General features: G+C 34.9%; 1 protein-coding gene across 1 annotated transcript in view; it reads right to left on the minus strand.

Moving 5' to 3' along the window:
* Positions 1-19773, minus strand: part of RGS22 (regulator of G protein signaling 22) — a 121995-nt gene that overhangs the window by 12604 nt on the left and 89618 nt on the right. Inside the window, 7 exon segments of the mRNA XM_021688416.1 lie at positions 1344-1505; positions 3996-4064; positions 6776-6934; positions 9905-10067; positions 10993-11165; positions 13390-13482; positions 15371-15565. Of these exon segments, the coding sequence (XP_021544091.1) occupies positions 1344-1505; positions 3996-4064; positions 6776-6934; positions 9905-10067; positions 10993-11165; positions 13390-13482; positions 15371-15565 (1014 nt within the window).

The following is a 19773-nucleotide window of genomic DNA, read 5'->3' on the forward strand; positions in this document are numbered from 1 at the left end:
AGAGCACATGAGAGGGGGGAGGGTCAGAGGGAGAAGCAGGCTCCCTGCCGAGCAGGGAGCCCGATGCGGGACTCGATCCAGGGACTCCAGGATCATGACCTGAGCCGAAGGCAGTCGCTTAACCAACTGAGCCACCCAGGCGCCCAAAGGAGTAGGTTTTTTTAAAATGCTTTTTGTGCAAGGTTTATTGCATTACCTCCTGCCCTAGTGGGGTTGGACTTACTTATATTCATAGTAGCTTAAAAATAATTCTGCCCACTCATAATAACTGCCTATTCTGGAAAACAGACTCCACCTCCTTCCTAATTCTTAAAAAAATTATTTTAATTTGCTTACCTTGTGACAAATTTTGAAAAATTTTATCTCAAAACATTTTTTTCTGAGAAAATTTCTAAGGTGAGAATAGTACAAAAATTGTTCATCACAGAGGAGGTAGAAAACAGCTTCATGGTAAGTTGGAGAAAGTTTGGAAATAGATTTTATTGAGCAATTACTAACTATATAGAATATAAATGCTGCAGAGTATTAGTATTGCATAATTCATACTTAGATTATAGGTGAATTGAAAGTATTAGCCTCTTAAATTCCAGTTTTATTTTGATTCTCTACCTTTATAATGGGATAAAATAGGCTGCTTGCCCAGAAATGAATCTGCTCCCTGGGGGAGAACTGAAGCAGAGTCTGGATGCCTACTTTTGGGTATTTCTAGACAACACTCCCATATTCAAGTCTAGATTAAAATACCTAGAAAGTCCTTTCCTTTCTTCAATGCAAAGATGAAATATGGTTTCAATAAACACTTAAACCTAAAACTGCCTTTGCTCCTAACCACTCGTTCTTTCATTTATTTGTTTTGTTAAAAATTTGGCCATTCTAATAGAAAAGCTCCTCTCATCTCTGTTGGTTTATTTTCTATAATCCTCTATCTTTGATTACATTGCTGGCAATACAGTTGGGAGGAATTCTGGTAAAGAGGTCTTGGTTAAAGTACTGAATATGGATGTTTTCAGGAAAAAAATGTGTATGGTACATTTATAGAGGAGTGATATGCAAAAATGTAATTAACACTCTTCAGGAAGGTTCTCATTAAATCATAATACATGTGAATACGTTGAAAAATCCAATTCTATCATTTCAGGGCTCACTCTTACTCTTCACTGTATAATAAGAAATGTATCTAACTTAGAACAATGAACACCTCAATATTTACATATTGGTCTGAAGATGACAAAATTGGGATATCTTATACAAATCTTGTCTATAAAGTTACAGTTCAGAATCTGATGTGTTAATGCATTCCCTCCACAAAAAAAGGTGTTTTTTTCCAACTTCCAATATAATACCTTATATTTTTGTACTTCTTGCCAAAAGAGTACACCATTTTCCAATAAATCTCCCTTTAAAGCCACAAACCGTTGAAATTGTCTTGCAGTAATTGGATTCAATAATGCTTTACGAAATGCAATGATTTCACAAGATGAAGATATCCACTTACTCTCCACAGGCTGTCCAAAGCAGAGAATACAGAAAATTAGCTGTGTTCTAAAGTAATAATAAAGTTACTTATTAGGCTAAAAATTACCAACTTCAACCTCCTTTACTTTGGGCTGCTGAAATTTATGGCATGGATACAATAGAACTTGGCAACTTTTACCTCTCTGTTCTCTTTTTTGTGTCCTTTATATTTTTATGGCATCATTTTTTTAAGAGGTAGAGAGAAAAAGAAATGATTGGCTGATTCAGAACATATAACTACATTGTTTAAGAATGTTAAGAATCATTACAGTTTGGGACTATGGTGAAAAACTACATTTTAGTGCACTGCGAGAGTTCTGTGCTTAAACAGAAAAATGTAACCATGATTATATATTGTTACATCATTATTATGTATTTTATAACTACATATATTATATATGTATCATGTTATATATTGAATATAACTCTCCTGCCTTTTAAAAAGTAAGAACACTAGGACATTTAAGATATTTTTTCAAAATCTTAAAAAAAAATTACCAATTAACCCTGTTAATTTAAACAGGAAATTTGCTGTGGAGCTTCTAACTAGAAAAAATATCATGTTTTCAGGTGAGACATCTTTATATTATTTTATTTTATTTTATTTATTTATTTTAAAGGTTTTATTTATTTATTTGACAGAGAGAGACACAGCAAGAGAGGGAACACAAGCAGGGGGAATGGGAGAGGGAGAAGCAGGCTTCCCGCGGAGCAGGGAGCCCGATGTGGGGCTCGATCCCAGAACCCTGGGATCATGACCCGAGCCGAAGGCAGACGCTTAACGACTGAGCCACCCAGGCGCCCCTCTTTATATTATTTTAATAAAAATTGTTATTAATACTTCCTAACAAGAAGAAAAATCATTAATACATTATTTTTAATAATAAACTGACAGGATTTACTTTACATAACAAAAAAGCCAGAAGGACCCATGGTGCTTTAGTAAGGCTTACAGTATGACTTAGTTTGTATCTTCACAGTTTTGAAATACAAGATGTCTACTTTCTAAATTTTGACCATTTTAGATCACATAGCCATCCCTCTTTAGCCTCTCAGATTAAAAAACATAAGACCTAGATTTTATTGAATTTACTGAATAGAAAATTTTTTACTGGATAAATTTTATTGAAGTTTCCCAAATCTGAGTTTAGTCTACAATCATGCAAGGAAGCACCATTCCAAAGGCAATGTTTTAAATGAATTTGGGGATTATAGTAACAATCAGTCAAAACACATGCTAAACATTCATTACTGACAATGCATAAAATAAATTTCTTGAAACAAATCATATGCGACTATCAGCATAAGTGTTTGAGAGAGTTATGTAAAAAGCACTATGGGAACACAAAAGGAGTAACTCATTCTGCCTGGAGGAGTAAAAGCTTTGCAAAAGGGCCTTGAGGATGACATCTGAATTGGAAACTGAAAAGGGAAGCCAACACCAGGCAGTCTAGGTGAATAGCAGTGCCTTAACCCAGATAAAGTGATTAGATGCCGAACACTGTTTTAGTGAGGCACATGTCGTGTTCTCTGGTCAAAAAGTTAAGACCCCACCATATGTTCCATATTAAAATTACAGCCCTATAAATAGGAACAATTATGTATTAGACTGGGATGTTTATTTAAAACCCACTCAGCAAATAATGTTTTAAGACCTGCTTCTTAAGATACTAAAACGTAGTAATTTAAACAGAAAATAACATAATATATAATGCACAATAATAAGAAATATAAACCCATCCTCCTTAGAATTTCAACAACCAAAAAATAAGCAAAAGACAACCACAGAATGGTTTATTTCCTTTCAAGAGGAAAATACAGAAAAAGAGCATCCTAACAGATACATATAATCCTCTAATAGTCAAATAAAATTTTATGTATGTAGGGGGTCACCTGGGACTAGTCTGACATTCCAGCAAGACCTGTAGAAGGATGAATACATATAAATTTGTAGGCTCAGAAAGAAGCCTGTGTTTATCATGCTTGTTAAGAAGCAAAATAGGCATTTTCTAGTAAAGTATCCTATTATAGTGGTTTAAATAATTGTCAGAATGAGTTTTTAATTCTTTTAAAGCCAAAATGTAATTCTCAACAGAGTATAATGCAAGATCATTTAACTTGCTCATTCTGTTGCATACTTATTTTTTTGTGCAATCCACTCTCAGTAATAAATAAATTACCATATGCTGAAATGAACAGCTTGTCTCAATAAATCCATCACAGGCAAAATAAACAAAAATGCATATTTAAAGTCTAATATTTAAAGCACACTTCTAGGGTTTAGCAGGTCGAGAGGGCTTTAAGAAGAGGGCTCTGGCAGAATCACACTCTCCCCCAGATTCCATCAGCCAATTAAACAGAGTCGGTGGCTTAGAACGCAGTGTCTACAATGAGGGTCTTTGAACAAGTAGGGGAGGAAAAAAGTAATACTTTGACAGAGTGGAAGTTGCAAGAGGAAGAATATAACAAACACTACTTGCCTTCCAGACCCCGATTTTCCTTTCATGCTTCTGTAACAAGAGCTCTTCGGCTATGTCTCTCATCTGTACCTAAAAGCAAAACCAATTATTTTATCCCAGTTATTCAGAATGTCTACATTTTTTGACATCATTTACTAATTTAATAGCTTTTATTTTATTTTTTAAAAATATTTACTTATTTATTTTAGAGAGAGAGAGAGCACGAGTGGGGTGAGGGGCAGAGGGAGAGAGAGAGAGAGAGAATCCCAAGCAGACTCCGTGCTGACCACAGAGCCCGACATGGGGCTCAATCCCACCATCCTGAGATCACAGAGCCAAAACCAACAGCTGGCCGCTCAACCAACTGCACCACCCAGGTGGCCCTAATTTAAGAGCTTTTAAAAATGAGGTAAAGGTCAGCATGGAAAAGAGATGATGCAGTTTAGGACAAAAAGGATCAGACTTAGAAATGGAAGCCCTCCCTATGTACCTGAGCAAGTCATTCAAATTCTCTGAACAGTTTCCCTGTCTGCAAAATGAAGCTAATAATACCTAAGCGTGTTGCCCCAAATGTGGATAATAGTTCACTTTGGGTCCCATGGAAATTGAAGCTGGAGAGACAATTAGGAGTTCCCATATTTTTGTGCTATTTTCTAGCCACAACTAATTTTAGAAGAGCACAGAAGTAAAAACAAACTGAGGGTTCTAGAGGGGAGGGGGGTGGGAGGATGGGTTAGCCTGGTGATGGGTATTGAGGAGGGCACGTTCTGCATGGAGCACTGGGTGTTACGCACAAACAATGAATCATGGAACACTACATCTAAAACTAATGATGGAATGTATGGGGATTAACATAAGAATAAAAAAAAAGAGCACAGAAGTTATTCAATGCAGGGAGGAAATATAGTAGATATTTCTTGAGGTTATTGCCTATTCATAATATTTTCCCTTGGGAACCACTCCTACCAAATCTGTGCTATATGAATCCACCTCCCTGTCCACAGCAGATAGATGCAGGCATTGACCTAGAGAGACTAGTATTGGATCACAGCTGCTGCTTTTTGATAGCCACAGCTGGAGAAAAGATCCAGGAACTTCTGTTGGGTTTCCAGGGCTGTCCCAGCCCCTAGCCTTTCTAAAGCTTGGGTGTCTACTCTTCCCCTCAGTGTGTGAGATGTTCTAGCACCATTTTATAATAAATTCTCTCCTTTCTCTTTTGTCTTTGGCTTAAGGTTGCCAGAATCAGTTTATGTTATTGGCCACCCAAAGAACGCTAAGTAAATCAGGAAATGGTTATAAGTTACAATAAAGTTATTGTGGTCAACATAGTGAGAAAACATGGTAAATAATGTTTCAAATTAGTAAGCCAAAGCCTAAAGAAAGGAAATGAGGATTTGAGTTGTCTCAAAGCTTATTTCCAGGAACTTTGCCTAAAACAAGTGAGCATTTCTTCATACTATAAATTCTATTTTCCCAGCTGTATTGTGTTTTCCATAACTTAAGGTGCTCGTAAGACTAAGGATATTTCCACATAAGTAAGGCTCAAAGTATTTGATAAATTCAATATAGAGGGCAGTTCTTCTAGATTTTTCCTGATCAACACTAATGGCATGTGTTTTGCATACTAAAGTCCAAAATTACACCTTCTGTCCCTTTATGTTATTTTTGTAAAGATCAGGTTTGCCTTTTTTTTTGGTGTGACAATGACATTTTAAATTATCAAAGTAACACATGCTTTTTATAAAGCACAAACAAAGCAAAAAACAAATAAAAACAAAAGAACACCCCATTTCACAAAGTAAAAAGTAAAAATCCTTCTTACTCCCCAGGAGGCAGATTCTTTTAGACCTTTTTCATAAACACAAATATAGATAGATAGATAGATGGAAAAAGAAATACATAAATAGATATAGAGATATAAGAACATGTAATGAGATTCTCTTCTATGTACTGTTCTGCATCCTGCTTGTTTCACTGAAGAAATAATATCTTTCATGTCAGTACATGTGGAAATCTTTTTATATTTTAATCTCATTTTATAACCCCATTTTATATGGATAAGAACATGTAATGAGATTCTCTTCTATATACTGTTCTGCATCCTGCTTGTTTCACTCAAGAAATAATATCTTTCATATCAGTACATGTGGAAATCTCATTTTTATATTTTAATCTCATTTTATAACCCCATTTTATATGGAAATCTTCATAGTACAGAATTATCATAAAGCATTTAACTATTCCCCCTTGTACGTCCTTGCCCGTTTATATGAGGACTTAATAACAATATAAAAAATAACAACTAGATTAATAAGTAATATTTGAGTGTTTGCTGTGTGCCAGGTACCACGCTAAGAAACTACACATACATTCTTTCATTTCATCTTCACAACTATCTTATGAAGCAATTACTCTTTTTAACCCCAGTTATTTTTCAAATGAGGAAACAAAGGTTATAAAACTTAAAGTTGTAGGGGCGCCTGGCTGGCTCAGTCAAGAAGAGTATGAAACTCTTGATCTTGGGGTCATGAATTCAAGACCCATGTTCGATATAGAGATTATTTAAAGTTAAAATAAATAAATAAATAAATAAATAAATAAATATTTACTTAAAGAAAAACAACAAAAAACCTTGAAGTTGTACAGTTAATACATGGCAGGGTTGAGGCAAACCTTGGGAAGGCTAACTCCATGCTCTTAACCACTGTGCCATAGAAGTACAATAACTGGGCTAATGGGTAGACACATTTGATGTTTTAAGAGGTACTGCTGATTGTTATCCAAAGATTACGCTGATATACCTTTATCTTTTGACGTGCTGCAAACTGTTCACTTGCAAGAAACAATGGCAACCACATGTTTTCTAGCTTATTGAGGACATGCTTCTGAACTTCAAGTAGAACAGGTGCATCAAGCTGCTCATGGAGCATCTTTCCCCAGCCACCACTTAAATTCATTATCTAAGAAAATACAAAGGAAACAGAAAAACTGCAAACTTCTGTTTTAGTGAAGAAACACTAATAGTCATTAATTTATCCATTCACCCCCAAACCATTTGCCGAGCACACGCTAGGTAGCACAACTGTCATTTTCTGAAAGATATCTCCTGGCTATACCATGGATGGTAAAGACACATAACTCCCCTAACATCAAACAGATAATTGTGGTTTATCTGATTGTTGTTTTAGATGTATGATTTTGCTCATGATATAGTTCAGAGAACACAGGAGTGGGATTTTTATCCTATGTGACCACAAGCAATGCCATTTTTCTCTCCATGGCCTCAGCATCTTCAACTGTGAAATGGGGGTAATTATTAGTCTATGAGTTCTAAGTGCTCTTTCAGGTCTAATATTCTATGAATCTGTGATTCTGGTCAAACTGACTAGTTGGAGAAAGCATTTTCTTTTGTGTATGGGGAAATTGGGGCATGAATTAGTTAGGAGACAACATTGACCCAGAAATTTTAAATAGACACAAACAAATGTTGGGTTGAACTTGGTGGGATGAGGGTGGGGCTAACAATGCAGGGCTGCCCCAACAACTTCACAGAAGAAAACAGAAGCAGCAGAAGTAGAGAGAGATCAGGTTATACAGAGAACAGTCTCTGACCTGAACAGGTGACACCTTTTACAAAACACAATTTCTTTGTGACCCAGATCTTCCTTCTGTATAAGTATCAGCTTCAACAAGCTATGAATGGCTATTTTCTGCTATAAATCATTCTGTTTTCTACCTGTTTCTGTGTATACACCTTTCAAAACTTCTGGACCCCTCACTGGAAAAATTAGCTTCTTCTTAGTTCCCCTTTGAATAATAAAATCAATCAAATCCTACTAATAAAATAATTGTTTTGCATAAAAACAAAAGAGAAACCCTCTTAGCCATCCTTTAATAATACTGATTTTTTATATAAAAAAAAGGAAGAAAGAAGAAAAAAAGAAAAGACTGCTTTGCTAGTCAAAGAGCAAACTTAGCCACCCAACTGAAATTAGAACTAGCAAGATCTACATGGAACATAATGTGATGTGGATGTGCTTAAGTATAAAATAAGTAAACAAAAAATAAAAGTAAAGCCAAAGATGAGGAAGAAAGGCCATTGGGAAAACTCTTCTGGAGTAAACACAATCATTTGCTATGATAGCAATGGGTAACTTTTCCCACTGAATTTGAACTTGTTAGCATGTTCTAGTATGGAGGGCTCACACAGTAGCATCATATACCACAAAACCCCATACAATGTAGCACAAGCCAAAGAGAAAACAAATGCCTTCCATGTGTTTATTTCATAGTTGTGCTTATTGAGATACCCAACACTTTTGCTAATACAGCCCAGATTTGTATCTCAGGGAACTGATGTGATGGCAAGGCATTTTGTCAAGGTTGCTTAATTTCAGAATTTCTTCTCCCTCTTATTCCCAAAAACTTTTGCTTATTTTACACCTGGAAGATCTAGCTTTTTAATTTGGTGTACCCTACTTTTGAACACTTCTGAATTTTTCTTTAATTTACTGAATTTAGCATTAATCTGAAATTTGTATTTTATAAATGTATGCCATTAGGATATGCATCCTTTTAAACTACCAAAATAAAGATATCAAACACTATACATTTGATCTCCAGGTAGTAATGTGGTACTAGCAAACTTCAAATTAATTATAACACTTAATTCTTTATATTTCAAAAGCATAAAAATTGAGCCATATTTCATGATAAAATTGTTACTTGAACACTCAGTCGCACTGCTGAATTCCAATCTGACCTTTTTGCCATAAATAATAACACCACATAGTATAATAATGACATATAGTAATAATGACAGTAATAATATAATAAATGATGACACCATCTATCACAGGCACTCATATTTGCTGAATGAATGGATGACTGGATGAATAAAAGCTATTTTTACTCTATAAACTACTTTTAAAAATAACATAGTTTTATAGTATACTTGAGTGAATTTTAAAGGCATTTAATTTGTAGATACTTAGAAATAGCTTAAAAAGTAAGATATCCAAAATGTCTAACATATAAATCATGAAAGCAAAAGACAAAAAAGATGACTTTCAGGTTGTTGGCAAAAAGAAATAAATTACTGGTTTTCAAACACAATGACCTCACACCAGTCAGAATGGCTAAAATTAACAAGTGAGGAAACGACAGATGTTGGTGAGGATGCAGAGAAAGGGGAACCCTCCTACACTGTTAGTGGGAATGCAAGCTGGTGCAGCCACTCTGGAAAACAGTATGGAGGTTCCTCAAAAAGTTGAAAATAGAGCTACCCTACGACCCAGCAATTGTACTACTGGGTATTTACCCCAAAGATACAAATGTAGTGATCCAAAGAGGCACCTGCAACCCAATGTTTATAGCAGCAATGTCCACAATAGCTAAACTATAGAAAGAGCCCAGGTGTCCATCAACAGATGAATGGATAAAGAAGATGTGGTATATATTTACAGTGGAATACTATTCAGCCATCAGAAAATGAAGTCTTGCCATTTGCAATGACATGGATGGAACTAGAGGGTATTATGTTAAGCGAAATAAGTCAATCAGAGAAAGACAAGTATCATATGATCTCAGTTATATGTGGAATTTAAGAAACAAAACAGAGGATCATAGGGGAAGGGAGGGAAAAATAAAACAAGACGAAATCAGAGAGTGAGACAAACCATAAGAGACTCTTAACTATAGGAAATGGCCTGAGGGTTGCTGGAGGGGAAATGGGGGGATCAGGTAACTGGGTGATGGGCATTAAGGAGGGCATGTGATATAATGAGCACTGGGTGTTATATAAGACTGATGAATCACTGAACTCTACCTCTGAAACTAATAATATACTATATGTTAACTAATTGAATTTAAATTTAAAAAATTACTGGTTTTCATACTTCAACAAAGAAAACATGTTTACATATTGATACCTGGTCCTGCTGATATAGAGAAGCTGGACTTTGGGGGCCAAAGAAATATTTTTTATTAAGGTATTTGTTTTTAATATATATAGATTTTGCTTCCCTTTGCGTTCGGTCTCCATAAACTATTCTTCGGAACTGTTCAATGTCTGTCCAGCACATAAGGTCCATACTAAAAAGAAAACAAAAACAAAGTACAGCCCTTTTAATTTTTTTTCTCTGAATTCTACTAACCCACCAAACAAATTGTTGTCCTGACTAGTTAGCAGAACTGATTAGATCATGAAACTAATGAGTTCAATAATATGTCTCATACTGGCTAAATATATGAATGAACACAGAAGTACTGGGATCAGAAAAGAATCTACCACTGTTTTTGATAGGGCCTCAGAGTTTCTCCTATAACAATGGACTCGTATCGTTGATGTCAAATCTGCTGTAATTTCTACCTACTGCATGTATATTTGGCAACATGCTAAATTCACAACAATTTTCATCAATAAGAAGGGAAACTATGTATGTGCAATTTGGCTCCAGGTCTAAACCTTTTCTACTAATTTGGGACAAAATTATTAGAAAAATATATAATCAATATTTCAGTTTATATTAGATACATATGTCATAAGGTTCCAAGATTCTGTGCAAAACTACAATGTTTCATTTATGTATTAGCTAATAAAAATTACAACGTATTACAGTAAAACTTCAATAGCTTAGAAAAATATAAAGGAGATACTTTTCAGAAATACTAATTAAAGCACCTGTCTAGAAAAATGCGAAAGAAAGAAACAGTAGAAAAGCAAAAGAATAAACCACACTGGTGTTTTTATTTAGCCAATGCTAAAACTACTACAAATCTTGTTTGACTATTTAAAATAACATTCGGGAGGTTACTATTATTAAAATGCACTCCCCAGCAAAAAGTTACCCATACAGATTTCAGATAGGTATGCTCATTACTTTTTACTGTCATGGGTGAAATCTAGCATCAAATCACTTTTATAATACGTTGGATCAAAGTAGCTTAAAAAAATAAGTAGCTTAGAAAAAGGATGTTTAAAGAGAGAAATACATTTTAAAATGTTTATGTTCTTTACCTTGAAGAATGAGCCTCAAGAAACTGACGGAAATGTTCAAACTCCAGTCTGTTGTTAAGCAGGTCATTAAAATTAAAGTGCTTATATTCTTCAGGAACATTATTCCAGTAATCTGTTTTTTTAGAGACCTCAGGAAGCCGTGAAATACCAGTTCCAATTTCACCAGTAGTGTCCTAGTGAAATAATACTTTTAACAAAAAATCTCTTAAATACAGCAAATTATTTTCCCAATTTAAAAAGGGAAACAAATAAAAATGAATAATTAGGTCAACACCATCTAACAATGCAATGGTAGAAGTGGGTGAAGAATCTAGAATCTAGAATCTGGCTCTAACTCCTATCAGATTCTATTCTGTTCCTTGCTGTTTCATTCTCTTCTTTTTAGGAACACTTAGTAAACATTTACTATATGTTTGCTTATAAAATATTTAATTTTCTTATTTTTGTTAGTATAAGAGTAATATATCTCTTGTAATAAGAAAACAAAAGGCATACATACTACTTACTACCCCACTCAGAGATAACCATAGCTGACATTTTCAAATACAAATCTTCTAGTCTTTTTTGCATACACACATGTAGATTATTAAAAACCAAGATAGGACTGTACAACTATGTATGGTTTTGTAACTTAGTTCTTTTTCTTAACAATGTATTATGAACATAAAATGTTCTTTTATTTATAACAATTTTGAAAGTTATAGAGTAAAACAAAATACTTTTCTAATAGTACATCCTTTACATGTAAACTTCTTCATATAAAAGTTAATTTTTAGGTTTTTTTTTTTTAAAGATTTTATTTATTTGTTTGACAGAGAGAGACACAGCGAGAGAGGGAACACAAGCAGGGGGAGTGGGAGAGGGAGAAGCAGGCTTCCCGCGGAGCAGGGAGCCCGATGCGGGGCTCGATCCCAGGACCCTGGGATCATGACCTGAGCTGAAGGCAGTCGCTTAACCAACTGAGCCACCCAGGCGCCCATTTTTAGGTATTTTTAAGACTTGATGTTTTGCAGTTTATAAGCTCTATTTAAGGGCAAAGAGCTAGAGAAGCTTATTCTTTGAAAAACCTTTCCTCTCCTTATGGAATACCTTATATAATTAATTCATCCCTCTATTTGTGTTTGAAAAGCATCAGACCATGAGAGAAACTACCAATATTTAAAAAATCAATTTCCAACATGGAGAAGGATTATGGGGAGAATTATACATTTTAGTTCGTAAATTTTAAAACACAACTTAAAATACAACTAAAATGCTACATTTTAGTTCATAAGGTTTAAAACACTTAAAATACAATTTTATGAACATTTTCATTATGTTTAAAATACAATAAAATGTGCTACTTTTTTGGCTTTTTATATAGTCTTTCCAAGATACTAATTAGTGGTTTCTCAAATAAAGAATTTCCTTGTTAAAAAGGCAACTATCATGAAGATTACATTTAACTATCTGAGCCACCCAGGCACCCCGTCATGAAGGTTATATTTAAAAAACAACTTTACTGTTTGTGTAAAATTTTATTGTAAAAGAGTAAAAATTTGAGATAGGCACAAAGGACAAAGTAAAACTATCACCTGAAAAAATATATATATCACTTGAAATCTTACCACTCAGAGCTAACTGTCTTCAACATTTTGGTGAACATCTAGATATCTTACATGTATGAATATATGTATACATGTAGAAATACATATATAATTTTATATAAATAGGATTATATGATATCAGTATTTTTGTTGCCCACATTTTTATATAATAATATGTCCTGGGCATTCTCCATGTCGATAAATATGAATATGAACTGTCATTTGTATGTAGATATACACATTTCATTTTATGGCTTTCAGGACCTATCATGGTTTATGTAGCTAATCCAAAAGTTGCAAATTTATAAATCAAAATAACACTTTACTATCCTAGTCAATCCTATGATCTTTTTACTGACTCCCCCAAACCCTTTCCATATTTTTTCCTTTATTGTTTTGCCTATTGCTGTCACACGACAGTTCCTTTTCTGTTTGGAAAATTCCATGTAACTCTTTTTTGAATCGACAATGAAGAGAGCTTCTGCCGTACAGAAAATAACCAGAAACGTTCCAAGGAATAACGTGGCTTGAAGGCTCTTAACTAAGGCAGGCAAGTGGCTTGACTCCCTATGCTACCTCATCTGCTTTGTTCTGGCTTTGTTGTTAAATGTGTCAGTATAAAGTGACACCTGTCAAAGGCAGCCTGCTAGGCAAAGAAGTAGCAGAAAAATGAAACTGCCTATCCCCTACTTTATCAGGACATTAGCTCCTCAAGATAGGATTTCCCTGCCCCCCGACCCCATGCCAATATATACAGTGGTAATCCCTCCAGGATAAAAAGTTGGTTTTTCTAAGTAGAGAGCTATCTTACCTCAGTTTTCTTGGAAAACGTCTCTTTATGCAAAGCCTGTAGCTTTCTGAAGTATGTGGAATCTAGCTGTCGAGTTTCTTCCATCAGCCCCACCTAATAAAACAATAATAAAGCTCATAACATCAATAGAATGTACATTATGAAAAAGTGGGGGAAAGAATGCACAATTTGCCAATAACAGTGGGCTAAAAAAATGAATACACTTGCCAATAAAGTAAATTAGTTTGGAGGCAAAAGCAGCAAGAGCAACGTAAAAATATTAACTACAGCAAACTCAGACTTCACATGCTATGTAATGATATAGTGACACCAGAGATCATTCCTCCTTTCGGGACACCCCATGTGAACTAACAAACACTGCACACATGTTGGGTCACACTGCCATTTTCTATTCATTATAACAGGATAATAGTCACGAAGGCAGGCATTGCTAGCTTCAGGGACCAAATAATCCAGAGTAGAACAAGAAATGACCGCAATCCATTGTTAATAGTCTGTGAGCTAAGGTTTTGTTGCTGTAGCAAGAGAGGGGAGAGTCATTCATCAGATTAACCTCATTGTAGGTATCAGCCTGCAGAGTATGTATTGTACTGTTTTAGATAGGAAGGAGAACAATCTCATTCTCCATTTCTCTATTCCGGGGAAAAAAATCAGTTTGGCAGACTGAGAACTTTCTACATTTAATGACTAGCTTTGATTATCCTTTTTGGGAAAGAGTCTACATAATCCAGTCAACTGGACTTTTAGAGAAATCCTCTGAGCTGAATTTAAGGAAGTTTCTAGTTTATTATTAAAAAGAGCATATAATTTTCCCACACATAAGAGTCATTACCAATGCCAAAACTTTTTCATTTAGGGACATTAGTTATAATTCTAAATCTTTTTTTTTTTTTAACATCTCAGGACCCTATCTCAGGTCCATTTTCCTCTATGCCATACATTTTATTTAAAATAATGACTGGAGAGAATTTTTTAAAAAATTCATACAATAGCCTAATTTTTCTAGTGTAATAGATGTATTTTTGTAGTAGAGAAGATGTAATGCTAATTTTTGAGGACAAAGAGAAATCAGGAAGGAAAATTTAATTTTGATCACTGAATTCAGTAAGCCTTAAGAGCTGTTCAGTCATAATCCAATAAGGTAATTCTATCCAAGGTGCTTTGGTATTAATTTTATCTTAATTTACCTAACCTATTCTTTCTGGGAGAAGACATGACTAAGAGGTCGTTGAGCAGATAGGAACAAAGAATAGCAATACGAAGACAGCAGAGTTCCACCGGGAGTGACCTGATGTAGAGGGTACATGCATTAACTTCATAGAAAAAATGCCCATTACTTGTTCGAATCTGTAACTCAAAATAAATATTGAAAGAAATTTCCTCCACTCATCAATAAGAATAGTGAAAATATTCAAGCACTGAGACTTATTTGGAATTAAAAAAGATGTGTTGAAACTTCTATCCAATCAGTCTGACCTGATGAACACCTGGGGTACCTTAAAACAGCAACACTGACGTTACAGAATGTATTTTCCACAATACATACAAAACATTTCTATTTTCCATGGGTGCAATATTTACCATAACTCATCCAGTATAAAATTAAATGGGCCTTTTCCATTAATCAAAATTAAGGCCACTGCTAAGAAATGGCAAGAAGAGACAAAGCCAGTACATTATCATGGAATATTTTGTTGGTTCACAGGAAACCAAAACTCAGATTTCTCTCTGCTGACATATTTGTACAGGGAACCAAAGATGACAAAGATTTTAGTCTTTTGTTAGGAGACAACAGAGAAACTGGCAAAAAATGAAGTTAATAAATACTTTCACAGCTTCAATTTTGAGCCTGCCAAATCTTAACTCTGAGTGCCTGGCCCATATGAGACCTTTTTCAGTTTTTCTCTTGTAAGTTAATAATGTCGCTTATCATCAGTTTTGTAGTAAAATGGTCACACACCATGTCTTAGTGCCACAGTACCTTTCCAAAAGCAACTTGGTCTAATTTTACCATCTTTGTCCAGGGCTCAAGAAGGAGGAGAAGGATATATTCTTCTGCTGTGTCAAAAAGGTCTTCAAATGGTGGCTGTATTTTCATATAGATTTCTTTTTTCTTTTCCTGTTGGAGTCCAATGTCAAGAGTAGCCGAAGGAGCAATGTATGTGGCAAAAAGATACTAAGGGAGAAGGGGGAGAAAGAAAGGAGAGGATGTTGGGAGAAACCATAATGGTGAGTGGATTCCTCAGTAAAGGCATTTAAAAAAGGTAAGAGAAGGGAAACAAGCTCAAGTCATGTTTTTTCTTGAAAAGATGCATAAAACTACTTACGTCAAAGCAGTGTGTTTATTCAAAAGGCTTCTCTTTACTTTTCCTATTTCTTCAGCAGTAATTAGTCAATTTGCCAGTGGATCTTACACAAGAGCATATCATTTGGATATTCCAATTTTTTATCAGATTACTTCCATGTATTATTATGATTGATTCCAGGTTATAGGTCTCCTTTTCCCTTTATGTTCACGATATTTCTAACACTTTAGTGCTACCTCCCAAAATGGTTTGAAATGCCCATTTGGAAACAAGAGGCAAGAATACACTAGGGCTGAAAAACTGGCTATTGGTCTTCTAGTATAGAGACCCAAAAAACTACCTGCCCTACCCATCTGAGCTGCAGAGTTCTTAAGACTGTTACTAATTATCTCTTTCTGCTGTAAAAATATCTCCATCTGATGTCCAATGCTGTGGGAGAGATATGAGAAGGAAGTAGGAGTGAGTGGAAAGATAAACAGATACGCATGGAATTTCTAGCTTCCTAGAAAAAGCTGCGTAAATGTCTATTCCATTCTACTCATTTGTCTTTTCTCTAAATAATAGCTATTTACATCTGAGAAGTAACTTAATAACAGTTTACTTTTAAAATATTACATATTGAATGTCATGCCCTGTGTATCAGATTTAAATGTAGTTTTATGAACAATCTCTAATTAATTGTATTCAATTTTAATTTTATTTTTTTAGTTTTGGACCTGATAATGTCCAGATTCAACTCAGGCAATAGATAGATAGATAGATATAATAGTATTCTGTAAAATAATCTTTTTAAAAGTTTTAAAGGGTCCACATTAATAACATAAGCATTTGCTGAGTATCTACTATGTCTTAGACACTTGGATAGTTGCTATGTATGCAAAGATTAATGATTAAGACCCAATACTTAATCTGAAGGAGCCCATTCCTGGTGACATGGAGTTAAAAATCGGTCATTGCAATACAGTATGGTAAGTACAACAAGAGAAGTACACACTGCAAATAAGATCATCCATGATTTCCTGTCCATTCTTTTAAAACTCACATCCCATTAATCACCTTTTAAATTTTACACTCAAATACCAATTCTGTTATTTTTCTAAACCTTGTTGTTTCACCATTCCATATCATTGCCTATATTATTCCTTCAATCTTGGCTATTCACCTTACCCCATGCACCTTGTCTGCTTGATAAACTCTGATTTATTCTTTAAAAACCAACATGGATTTTTCCTCCTCCAGGAAGCCTTCACTCACACCCTCCTCCCAAGATCATTTTCTACTGTTATCCCTACCACACTATAATGAAGTTATGTATTATGTATTTTCTCTTCTAGAACAAGGTCCTTGAGGGCAAATACTGCAGCTTATTCTTTTGTCATTCTTCAACTCCTAAAACTGTTCTTGGCGTAGAGAAGTTGCCATAAATGTTTATTAATTGTACTAAATCCACAGAAAAGACTCACTTATGTCTCGGAATGGGAAAGGAAAAGATTCCAAAACTTTTCCAAGAGAAGATAAGCTTCTTTTATCCTTAATCCTTCAGCTGAATCTTTAAAGATGAGTTGGGAGTCAATCAGGCAAGAAAAGGGAGTTGATGAGAAAGATGGTTTAAGAAGAAGGAAAATACGGGGCGAGGCATGAAGGCTTAGGGCAGTTTTATGACCTATGGAGAGATTCTAGGCTCCAAATAGATATCACTGGCTAAAGGAAAGAGGTAGAGTAAGAAAGGATCCTATAAAGGGAGGCAGCAGCCAGAACATGCATATGACCTTTTGTCCCTTGGTGAAGAATTTGAATTTTTACTTAAAGATAAATAATGAGGTCTCTCTGAGGAGTGACATCTTTGGATATGGATCTTAGAAATAAATCACTTTGGCATCAGGAAAGAGAAAAGTTTCGAGTAGGTCAAGATTTGAGGTAGTTTGGAATTTATTTCAATAGCCAGATAAGAAATTATGTGCCACCTTCATCTCTCACCTGCTTCTGTGCAATAGCCTCTTAACTCGTCCTCAAGGGTTCCTCTTTGCTTTCTTACCATCTTTTCTTACTACAGCAAACAGAGAAGGCCTTTTGCCTATCACTCTTCTGCTCAATTCTTCAGTGACTTCTCTCACACACAGTAACAGTCAAAGTCCTTATAACTACCTATAATTGGGATTTTTAGAAGTTTCTCAATACTGAGAGGACAAGGATTATAGTTCAGGACCTGAAATTGGGGAAGCCCCTGTAAATATCTTAGGGTCTCAAAACACCCTAACATCAGGGCTAGACCAGGTATAGACTCTAGCCTTGAATCTTTAAAGTGCCAAGGGAAAATGGCTGCTAACCTGTAATTCTGTACCCAGCAAAAATACCCTTATAAAATGAAAAGAAAACAAAGATGTCATAAATCAACAAACAGCAGCAGACAATTCATTACCAGTAGACCCGCAATATGTATGTAAAATAAACAAAGATAAGAGCAGAATGAAATAGAGAACAACCGATGCATAAATATATAGGTAAAGATGAATAAATATTCATTGTAAAGCATAATAATAATGAATGAAGTCAGAGGAAATACTAAAAGAGCCCAAGAAAAAGAAGTTTGAGATTGAAGAGGCAGGTTAAAGTGCAACTGAAATAATCTACTGTGAGCCCTACTATAGGGAGGAAAGCAAATGAGGTTAGAATCAGGATAGTAATAACAATATGCAGAGAGGAATTTCAAAGAATGAGAGTGAATGGGGCACTGGCTGGCTCAGTGAGTAGAGCATGTGACTCTTTTTTGTTTGTTTCAAGTTTTTATTTAAATTCTAGTTAGTTAACATACAATGTAATATTGGTTTCAGGAGTAGAATTTCGTGGTTCATCCCCTACGTATAATACCCAGTGCTCATCACAAGTGGCCTCCTTAATCCCTATCACCCATTTAACCCATTCCCCACCCAGCTCTCCTCCAGCATCTCTTAGTTTGTTCTCTATATAGTTAATAGCTCATTTGTTTTGTTTCTTAAATTCCACATATGAGTGAAATCATATGGTATTTGTCTTTCTGAGACTGACTTATTTTGCTTGGTATAATACTCTCTAGCTCCATCCATGATTTTGCAGATGGTAAGATTTCATTCTTTTTGATGGCTGAGTAATATGCCATCATGTATATATACCACATCTGCTTTATCCATTCATCAGTTGATTGACACTTGGGTTGTAGAAGTATGACTTGTAAATCTAACTAGTCTAACAAGTTAGGTTTGTATCAGATTCAAATCTATTCTTAAATATTTTCTAAGTTGGAGATTTTAAACATGCATGAATTAAAATAATGTCATACTAAGGTAAATTAAGAAACTAAAGATGAAAATGATCAAATTAACAACAATAAAAATGTCTCTAGAATTTGCTTCAGTAATTTCAAATTTACCTCAAAGGAGAGCAAATTTGACTCCCCAAATCACTTCATTTAAAAATCAGTGGTCAGGTTTTATTTGGGGTTGAATAGCTTCTAATGGAAAAATAAAGCAACTGCTTAGTCATTGGGTCAGCTACACTGAAAGTATAAATAAACACTTGACATGCCACATATCAAACTCTTTGTGTAGAAATCAGGACAATTTCTTTGATTTTTAAAAACAGTAACAGTGAAGACGATAAAATACAAAAGAAGCTGAAATGGTGACTAGAATAACAGTGATAGAAATGAGAGTCAGCTTCTTGTGGACACCCAAATCTGTTCTTTTCCCTTTCTCTCCCAGTCTTGCCTTCACTCTGCTTGTCTTTTAAGATCTGCTGCTACCCACAGTCTCATGAGAGACTCTAGATGCTATTTATATTGTCTATCATTATACCTTGGTGGACATTTTGTGATGCCACGGTAAAGCCAGGTTGCTGTATGTGACTATATCCAGTTGCCTTGGGCTTTTACCTTCTGAAATTTTGCTTTATGATTTTCTTCAGAATGAGCGTCACTTCACTTTGCCAATTACTGTATTAATAGCACAACTTCCTCTCTCTGGTCATTATTCTTCATCCTTTTATACTTCTCACCAAGCTTTTCTTTACCTTCAGCACAATCTGTGGCTTCTTCCTGTCCTCC

This window comes from Neomonachus schauinslandi, chromosome 4 (genome assembly GCF_002201575.2).
Source record: "Neomonachus schauinslandi chromosome 4, ASM220157v2, whole genome shotgun sequence".
In the NCBI taxonomy this organism is placed as follows: domain Eukaryota; kingdom Metazoa; phylum Chordata; class Mammalia; order Carnivora; family Phocidae; genus Neomonachus; species Neomonachus schauinslandi.